At 32.6% G+C, this 10,924-nt stretch overlaps 1 protein-coding gene across 1 annotated transcript; it reads right to left on the bottom strand.

The window, feature by feature from the left end:
• Nucleotides 1-143: 143 nt before the first annotated feature.
• Nucleotides 144-4,213, bottom strand: LOC110817559 (UDP-galactose/UDP-glucose transporter 4-like). Its single transcript, XM_022046156.2, is given in 8 exon segments — nucleotides 144-472; nucleotides 1,672-1,760; nucleotides 1,763-1,778; nucleotides 2,300-2,401; nucleotides 2,489-2,731; nucleotides 2,858-3,059; nucleotides 3,166-3,194; nucleotides 3,790-4,213. Coding segments are annotated over 8 exon segments (1,077 nt in total). The 5' UTR covers nucleotides 3,916-4,213; the 3' UTR covers nucleotides 144-202.
• Nucleotides 4,214-10,924: the final 6,711 nt, after the last annotated feature.

Below are 10,924 nucleotides of genomic sequence, written 5' to 3'. Positions count from 1 at the left end.
TTCACATTTATTTAAAAATAAAATAAATATGTAAAAAAGAACATATACCATTTATATTGAAAGACCATTTTAGCATTCCATTATTCCTTTATAACTAAAATAAAAATAAAAAAAATGTATAATTTAATATTTAAAAAATAGAAGGAAAAAAAATAAAAAACCATTCGCATTGAGATATTCGTGGGGGTTGGGGAAGGAGTTTTTACACAAACGGTCTCTTTTCTTCATCTTCTTCTTGAGCTAGTAGGCTAGTTTCTTGCTGGTTCTTGTCTTGAATGAAAGAGGAACTTCCATGCTTAACAACAGTGTTGTAGGAGCTTGGAGCCTTGGTTGAGGGCTTAGGATCTGGCACCATCTTCAATATGATTCCCATGGCTGTCAGCAGCAGTCCTGTGACGTGCTGTTCAGTCAATGGCTTTGTAAATATCAAGTATGATAGCCACAAAGTCACCGCCTTCCTTGCGGTTGTTATCTGCACACAGAAATATAGTATACATATATATGCCAAAATACTTGGATTTCACCCTCAATTTTTTTAAAAGTATTTAAATTGTACAATATTTTTTTTTTTGAGTTTAAATCAACTTTTAAAAATGTATAAATCACCATTTTGTTGATAATAAAAATTAACATTGTCAAATATCAATATATATAAGCGATATTTTTCGTTTGTTTTACTCCACGTGGATGCCTTGTAGATCCTCGTCCATCCACCATTGATCCTCCACCGTCTTCCTCGTTCATCCACCATCGAGAGAAAGCGTGGCTGTTAGCTCTATTGACGAGGAAGTCTCATCCTTTTTGCGAACGGAGCTCCACAAGCCTCTCCATTCGTCCACTATCAGCTTCATCAACAGAGGATGTCTCTGCCGGCTTCATCGACAACTTCTTAGATAGATTAAATCTTTAGTGGGAGATAGATGAACAAGGAAAAAAGCTTTTAGGACACAGACAAATCTCTTTTTTATGGATTCATATGGATGTCATATGTTATATATATAGTATCTATGTAGATTAAAATAGATGACATCATTATCTACATATACTGATATTTAATGATGTTAATTTTTTTTAAACAGTGAGATGGTGATTTGCACATTTTTAAATGTTGAGAGTCAGATTTAAATGCAATGAAAATTTATTGTACATTTTGAATATTTTTAAAAAGTTGAAGGTAAAATTAAGTATTTTGACTTATATATATATGTGCACATGTATATATCAGTTAATAAATATTTAAACCGACATTCCATAACTAAACAACTTCAACTCCTTTTTATGAGATTGTAGATTCTTATTAAGAGATTAATTGTATTGTTATTAGTATATAAATACTATCTAATTATTAAAATATTAATTTTTATGAGTGTCTATACATATATCCATGAACTGTGTTAACAGTTTATATCTTTAACATGCAAACACTACACACTTGAGTCTAAGACCATCACTAGTAGACCAAAGAGAACAACTATTATCATCTACATTTGACACCCAGAAATAAAACCAGAGTAAAAACAATTTGTAAAAACTGAACTGCCGAAGTCAAAAGAAGAATACACCAGTTAGGCCTCTTAACCTTTATGTAGTTAAAGAGTAATCTTTTTTATAAAAAAAGAAAATAGTAGTTTGAGCAACAAAATGTGGGGAGAGGAAAAAGATAATATTTACCATTGCAGTAGAGGCAGCACCGAAAATGGCAATGAGTGAGAGAACGGACACTTGACCGATGAACGTGGCCATGGCTTCAAAAACCAAACCCCATACACGTATGGATGCTGCAATTTATTCGAGCAAGCAACACAAAAACGAATAACATTAGGAATTACAATCATTGGGAAAGTTAGGGACGTAACCAACTAAATGATCAATTGCAAGTATCTTACCTAACAAGTGACTCAATTGTTCTCAACAAGAAAAAAGAAACAAGTGATTTTTTAGTCTTTCGTTATCCAAGAGGAACTAAGTAATATATTATAATTAAGTATCGAAGGCACTTCCTTGCATTTTGAGATTGAACTTAGGATCAAACCTTCACTCATTCTTAATAAGAAGAAAGAGTAGCAGAAATTCTAACTTGGGTCTTCACCAAGTACAATGATTTTTCTCCGAAATAAATATACTAATGCATATAATCAACTAAGAAATCATTCATTCGCCTTTACTTTATCTAAATTTGTCGGTCAATCTAACAGGCTTGTTGAGCATCACAAACAAAACAGAAATTTCTTTCATGCAGAAAAAGAAAGCACGAGGTAAAAGAAGCAAGTTACTGATGATAGAAGACAATGCCCTTTACTTGATAACAGGAATTCCATGCTCTAAACAGCTCCCCCGTTAGAATCATTGGTGCAAGCAAAAAAGGCAATCCTACTACTGTTGAGCAAAACAGCATCTCCATCTGAAGAAGAAGAACAAACAAAAAGTTCACCATTTTGTACTTCTACATCAAATTTACATTGATATGCTGACTAATAACTATTATCACCTGTGTTGTATTCGGATTCATGGTAAAAATTGCTTCTTGAAAATTACCCAGAAAGGCATCCATTATTAAAGCACCCGAAATCATCAAAATACCAATTAGGCTGAAATTTGGAGATGTCTGGGCATCTGCCAAGGTGAAAAGAATAAGGCCAGCAACCAGAAGCACAGCAGAGATGTATTCATGAACCGAGTACTTCCTTCTCAAGCCAGGGATGAAGGCACCCATTACCATGACAGGCAACACCTAAATTTAAAACAAATGTTATATCAGAAGCTATTCCAATGTTATGTTTTGATCTTTCGTGTTTCCAAATCATGAGGCAAAGTTTGAATATGAAACAAAAATTACAAAATCACCTTTCCAGATTACCTTGGTGGATTTGAACATGATTTGTGCTGGATAGTTAAGATAGGCCAAAGAACCCTTTGTTAATCCATGAGAACCCATGAGAACAGCTGAGAGTTTCACATAAGTTTTCCATGGGTTTATCATTCGCTTCATGGAGAAACCTTGGAGACAAATGAGCAATAGGTATACAAATCCTTGTACGAAAGTGAAGTACCAACCATAGCTGTAAAACAAAAGAACCATGAAATTAATGAACATATTTGACATAAACACAATAAGTTAGACCTAAAAAAAAAGCTGAGTTTGTGAAGCTGCAATGATAGAAGTACCTGAATTGAAGCCGATTATATACATATTCCTAGAATCAATTGAAAATGATGTTAATAATCTTATACAACCAACACGTATAAGAAATTTATGATTGTTCATACAATGAGAAATTAATAGTGGAGATTTAAAGACCAAAACAGTAACCTAGAACAATTCCTAAAATGAAAGACCCGCGTGCATGTTTATTTTAACTCAACTGTAAAATAACTATAGCTTTATGCCGCCAAATATTTGAACCCCTATTTTGGATGCAGAGAAAATGAGGCATCATGAGAAGAATATGTAAAAACTTCTGCCCAACTCAAACCTTATCAATATTTACGAGAACCATCATTTGAAAACTAGAACAGCATAATGAGACTTGAAATTCCCATTCCTTTCTTTTTCCATATATTCTCAGCAACCAAACAGAGAGCATCCCCAACACATGCAAAGTGGAAAACTCAGACCCAGAAAAATAATAATCAACCAACCAATCAAAATAAAAACAACCATATTAATTAGCCGAGAAATAAGCAAAATTCTTGACATACACATGGAAGCAATATATACACACATTTACTTGAGGTGAATTATGTGCACTCCAAATAAATTAATTAAACAAAAATAAGGATCAAACAAACCTCACAGATGCCATTAACGAGATAACCAAAGAAGAAACCAGAACAGCATATGAACAATTGTTGCCATTTGGGTCGATCAGAGAGAGAAATACCAAACAGGGACCTTGCTTGCTCCTCGTTCTTCATATCTTCAAATCTTCTGATATTAAAAAATCAAGCCACCCAAAAGAGGAAAGAGCACAAAAAATAAAGGGTCCTAGAGATTGGTGCACAAACTGACAGTGCATGCAATTTTGTTATTGAATTAGAAAGTAAGAATTTGATCAAAAAAAGCAGAAGGGTCTGCCACAATAACACGAAGAAGAAAGGTATCAGAAAAATAATAATAATAAAATAACGAAATGTTTTCTGTATATTTGTGAAACGAAAGAGGGAGACTGGGAAGAATGCCGCCTGCTTGTTCTTCACATGGCTAAAAGTGAAAAAGGACTCCAAAGGAGGGAGGGATTTTTTAAAGAAACTGAAAAAAGAAGACTCTCGGGTCGACCGGCTCAAGTATCTTGAGCCGGTTCGGATTTTATTCGTTTGGATTTTGGGAACAGACCGAGTACTGACTTGGCATGTCAGATTGATGAACACGTATAGACTCCATCTAATTTATTAATTATCGTACATTTCACTTTGTTTTTTTTCGTGTGCGTATTTTTTTGTAATTTTATCTATAATACTTTTTTGTGACTGGTACGAGGATTCTAATAATTTAATATTTCAATTTAGTAAAACTATTAGTAATTCTTTGTTACAATCAGATTTCGTTTAGGTACTATAATCTATTTTATAAGTATCTAAATATGTAATATCTGAAACTAAAATTTGACTCAAAATTAATTTTTTTAAAATAATAATAATAATAATAAATATATAAATATATAATTTTTAATTTTATAAATTTTTGTTTAATGTAAACTTAGAAAAAAAAAAGGGTAGATAATAAAATTGAAAATAATTTTAAAAGAAATGTGTGAAAATTTGGATTCGGGTATATTTTTGAAAGAAAAATTAAAAATTGGGAATCAAAATACAATTTATAAAAAATATGTGCCACGTAAGACCATCTAATCAGTAGCTCCGACGAACCGGAGTGCGCCGCGTGGCAAGGCACGCTGATGCGGGGCCATATGAGAGGTCATGCTGGTAATCCGCGTGTCCACGATCAGATGGTCCAGATTTGTTCCCGCGCGCGTGAATGGTTCGGATCCGTTCCCTCCTCATGTGCGATCGGACGGTCGCGATTAAACACGATGAACGACTCAGATTCGTTCACTCTTTAAACGGGATTGTACGGTCCAGATCAAATTGCAATAAACAGTTTAAATTCATTTCTTCTTTAAACGTGATCGGACGGTCGATATCAAACGTGATGGACGACCCATATTAAAAGGAGACGGATATAAATACTTCACTTCACACTGAACCCTAAGCCTAGCCGCCCGCCCCCTGCCAGAGAAGAAGAATCAATCACCAGAAAAAGGCATCGACCGTCGCACCGGAGCCACCTTCGACCGCCAAAAGAGGTAAAAAAAAATTTTGTTCGCTTGAATTTTGATTTTGAACACCCTCATGGCCAAATCGGAGTAAAATAACCGGCGGATGAGCTAGAAATCGCGGGTAAAGTCCGGCGGCATCGCCGCAAAAAAACCAAAAATCATCTCCGATGAGCCTCTTCTCGATTCCTATTTTGTGCTATTTTTTCACAATTATAATTACAATTTTATTTTCTACAGGTTAACCGAAGAAAAATGTCCAACTACGAAGGTAAGCCAGTAGAGCCGCCGCACTGGAAAATCTGGCCACTAGTGAGTTTTTGTTTTTCGACTTTTTCGGCCAACTAATGCGCCCTTAACGTGTTTTCTCGCATTAATGAGTATAAAATCGGCTCAAAACGACCAGTCCGAGGCAAACCACTGCCGTCGTGCTGGAATTTTAAAATTGACCGGAAAAGATTTTTAACACCGATTTTAGATTTTTTGGAGTATTTTTAGGTACTTAAAGTGTGTTTTAAAGTCCGAAGGAAAATTCAGGAAATCCGAAGACCGCCAATAGGCGCAACTGTGTTTTGGACACCGATTTGGGTAAGAATCTCGCACCTTATTCCCTGTTATGGAATTGAAGTTTAATTATAAATAATACGGTATTTTGTGTAATTTAAAAAATATCGATAATTAATTACAGATTACTAATGGAGTCGGAATCAGTTATTTATTATTGTTTGTCATATTTTAACTGATTGTTTGATTTTACAGTTTTGAATGCATAATAATACATTGGAATTAGTAAAATGATTCAGTTGTATTTTCTGGATGCATGTATTGCTTATTTTACGTGATTTATATCTAAATTGTGAAACTAAAAATTAAATGTAAACAGAAATTATTTGATTAAATGAATAGATGAATGGTAACCTTACTGGATATCCTGTGAGATGGTTGACAGATTAGGTACATAAAAAACTCTACTGTAAATGTTGCTTCATACCAGATGGGATATCGAGATTTGGTATTTTGGCACTCATACCGAACGGGGTATGGGAACAACCCGTTTCACCCTCATACCAAACAGAGTATTGAGGATGGTATTTTTGGCTCTCATAACGAACGAGGTATGGAGATGACCGGTCAGTTGATAATGTTGAATAAGGATTCACGCGTAGTAGGAACATCCCTATGTATCCCCATGGATACTAGTAGACAGATAAAAAGAGAAAGTTGTTGTTCTAGCTAATTGAAAATGAGATCATGATGTTATTTATGTTATTGCCTCTATAGGGCAATTTTGAAAATCTCGCTACAATAAGTATGCAATAAACGATTTTATTTATAATAAATGAATTTACTTAAATTAAGATCTTCATTAGTTGCTTTTATGATTTTTACCAACCTTCATTTTTTTATCGGTGAGTAGTGTGACATTCTTACTTGGCTAGTGTAACTCACTTTTTTGTTAACTATTTCAGATCAAGAGGAGTAAGATTAAGATTCTGATCCACAAGAGAGTTGCGAATAGGATGTCCAGTTGTTTACTTTCCATTTATTTATTTGATTTTTAGTTTATTCTTTTAGAATGGTCATTTCAGTACCCCTATTAGGTATTCTAAGTTATTGTATAATGAATGTAAACTCTAACTTTATTATTTCGTTTTCGCATTTAATTTATAATTTATTTCCTTTTAATGTTACAGGTTGTTACAAAATATTTATATTTACCATTTACAATGAAATCAAAAGTTTTTTGGTACATTATTTTTAATCAAATTACACTAATAGGATAAATTTTTTTTTACTATAATCGTTCTTATGTACTATAATCTAAATTAATGCCAAAATGTTAAAAAAAATTATTTATTTTTTATTTTGAAATTCAATGTGTAAAATCTTGTGGTATGGTTATGATACTATTAATATTCTATTACATAATATAAATTTTGATATGATAACTCCCGAAAAAATAAAATATATATGTTTACTTTTAAATCTGCATTATAAACTTCAAGCTTTATCTAAGATAAAGTGATAAAAAAATGTCTTGAATGCATAATAAATTTTTATACTATTTTCGATTTTCTATTTAAGTCTTTATACAATTTTTTTTTCTATTTAATTGTCATTATTTTCAAAATATATTGAAATAAATTCAAACTATTAAATATTGTTTAACTTCTTTTAAAAAAGGTATCATATGTTATTGATGCGCCATCAGGGTAAATAAGAGACATTCTTTTTTAAGGCAACCATTTCCATACCACATCAGATGAAAACACATTTGCTATTTTCTTCTCCTTCCCAAATTTCTTATCTTTCTTATTCTTGTTGGACTTGAATGCATTTGTTAATGAATTTATTAACGTCATATTTTTTTTTAATATTTTGTAAAAATTTAATTTGATCCGCATAATTTTTAGAATCTAGATTTATAATATTGCTACATAATTTTTCTATAAACAAATTAACCTTAGCTTTTGTGGTTAAAATTTTTAAAATCTCTGTAACTTTTACTTATTCATTCATTAATTATATAGTTGTAAGATGATTGCAATGAAATATGAAAATCGAGAAAAAAAATAAATATGTGATTTCATGACTAAAGAAGTTCAATAATTAAGAGAAGAAAAACTATAAAACTTTTGCATTAATTTATATCTTCAAAATGGATAGATATAGGTCTACAATGTATACATAAGTAGAATATTATAAAAAGAAGTAAATGAACACATAGGAAGTCATAATTAAAAAAAAATGTAAAAGTCTGAGACCTTAAAGGAAATTAATTTATAATTTAAATACGGAAGTAGACAATAGAGTTAGGATTTACATTTTTTACACAGTAAATTAGAATGTCCAATAGAGATACATGAATGTCACTACTACAATATTTTGTAAAAATAAGTAAATAAATATTTTAAAACAAATAGATAAATATCATAGGGATTAACCTCCACTAATTCTTGAAGGGGTCCGAAAGGTAAACTACTCACAATTTTCTTACTGATCGAGATCTAAATCCTAATTTTCTTGATCTAAAATGGTTAATTAAAGGGTGAACTATACTAACTCAGTAAGAATATCACGCTAATAATGGATATGGAAAATAAAAGTTGGTAAAACTCACAAAACAACTAACAGAATCATGAAGAAAATCGTTTATTCCATACTTACTGTTACGAGTTTTTAACAAATCAACCTATAAAAACCAATATCCATACAACTTTTTAATTTCATGCACAAGTGAACAAAAAACGACAATTTTTCTTTCTTACTTGCTTACTGGTACATCTGTGGGTCCGTAAAGATGTCTTCCTATACGTGAACTAAATATCCAAATTTATCAATTAACCAGTTGTCTCTATACTCCGTCCAGTAATGGGCGCTAAATATTTTATCGCATCGATACATCGTCCGGTATGAGGGTAAACTATATATTCTAAAGCTTTTCGGTATGAGACTTCCGAGCCCTGTCTGAATGAGGTAACGTTCACGGTAGGGTTCTCTATGTACCGAGCCCATCCGTCATTTTTCAATATACCAAATAAACTTTTCACATAAAGATCTCCATCAAAAAATAAACACAAAACACATGCTAACCTCTCATATTATATTCATAAATTAATTAAACAGTATTTATGCAAACAACACAACTTCATACCTTAATAATCAAGAAACGTACTCAGGACATTTATTTTCAACTTAGTTAATCAGATAAAAATTACAATCAGACAATCAATAACGAGCAAGCAATTAAATATGATAATTTAAATCATACGGCGGAACAACAAGGAATTTAGGCAGTACAGAAACATAAATATGCAACACAAATGAGTTTAGGACAAACGTACACTGATCAATTTTTCGACTTCACTAGTGATCTGTAATTATTATTATAATTTTTTTAGTTTTTACAAAAACACACAATTATTAATTATTAAGCTTTCATTTACCATAACAGAAAATATGGTTAAGGATTCTTACTCGGATCGGTGTTTCGAGACTCGTGTTGTCTACTACGCCTCCTAATAGGTCCTGAATTTTCTGAATTTTATTCCAAAAATTCAAAATACTCACCACGCAACTAAAAATATCCCAAAAATCCAAAATCAGTGTTGAAAATCCTTTACAGCTAATTTTAAGGTTCTGACACGGCACTGTTGCCCATGGTGGCAGTTTACTTAAGCCTTGACAGTTTTGGACGGTTTTACACGTACCTTTGTGAAAAAATACATAAGGGGACCTTCTTTGATAAAAAAAATAACAAAAAACTAAATCTACTAGCGGGAGGGTCTCCGGGTACGGCAGCTTCGTCGGTTCTCCTTAGCGGCTGGGGTTTTTTCTTTGGCTAATCTGTACAGAAAAGGATGATGAACACAATAGTAAACAAATTACATAAAATGGGAAACATAAAAGGGCTCATCGAAGGGGTTTTAGGATTTCGGCTGCGGTGGCTCCGCTGGGCTTTACCCATGATTTTCAGCTCACTATCTCTTTTGCTCTGATATAGGCATGGAGAGACTCAGAATCGAATTCCGAGTGGGTAGATGAGAGTTTTACCTTTTTTGATGGTTAGCGACGGCTTCGGTGCAACGGCGGCTGATGGTCGGTCTTTGTATCTAGCGGCTGGTCCTTCTTCTCCGGCGAGGGCAAGGCAGCTAGGGTTTGGGTTCCCTTGCGATGCGATATTTATATATTCACCCTGTATCGATCTGGGTTATCCATCCGCGTCGACATAGAGCGAAGAGAGCTGTCCGATCCTTGCTTATTTAGGCCAAATGCGTGGGTGAATCTGTACTGTTTATTGCGATTGATCTCATTCGTTCGATTGCGCATAAGGAGGGAATGCATATGAGTTGTTTACGCACGTAGGATCGAATTTGGGCCGTCAGATCATTGGGCACTGGGATTGCCCGTGTGGCCTCTCGCATGGCGCCAACGTCAATGTACTTTGCCACGAGGTGTGCTCTGATTTGTCGAAGCTGCTGACTGAGTTGTCTCACGTGGGCAAATTTTTTCTTTTTGTATTTTGACCCCATGTTTTCATTTTTTGTTAAAAAAACATCCACCGAACTTAAATTTTCACCAATTTACTCAAAAATTACTTTCAACTACGTACATAACATATTTTTCTTAAATAATTTAATAAAATTAAATTAAAATAACATAAAATTACTTTTTAATTATTTTTATAAATGCCAAAACTGATCTCGGATCAAATTCTATATTCGGATATTACCAAAACTATAAAAATAATATATTAAAAATATCTGCATTTTGATATATATTTTATGAAAGTTATGAAATGATACGAAAATTATAAAAAAAAATAATTATGAAATAGAATCCTTTGTATGGAAAAATTAAGAAAGTAGTTGAGATAATAGAAGAAGTTAAACTGACTAAGCACAATAGTGCATAAATACCTACAATCGACAGTATAAAAGCTATAAAAAATAATGAAAATATGTTTATTTGGATCTATGATTATCTCTCCTTTTCCTCCCTCCCCAAAGCAATGATTCTAAGTTTTTCTTTAGTTCATAATTCATAAAAATTTTTCATGTAACAATAGTATCGAAGCATTTTTCATGGCAAAATAGTTGAATCAAATAATACAAAACTCTAAAAAAGTAGGAAAATTAAATACATGGCTA

The sequence above is a fragment of the Carica papaya genome, chromosome 4, assembly GCF_054855325.1.
Source record: "Carica papaya isolate Zhongbai chromosome 4, ASM5485532v1, whole genome shotgun sequence".
Classification (NCBI taxonomy): Eukaryota; Viridiplantae; Streptophyta; class Magnoliopsida; order Brassicales; family Caricaceae; genus Carica; species Carica papaya.
Note: the sequence above shows the minus strand (reverse complement) of the source record. Positions and strands in the feature narration are given on the sequence as shown.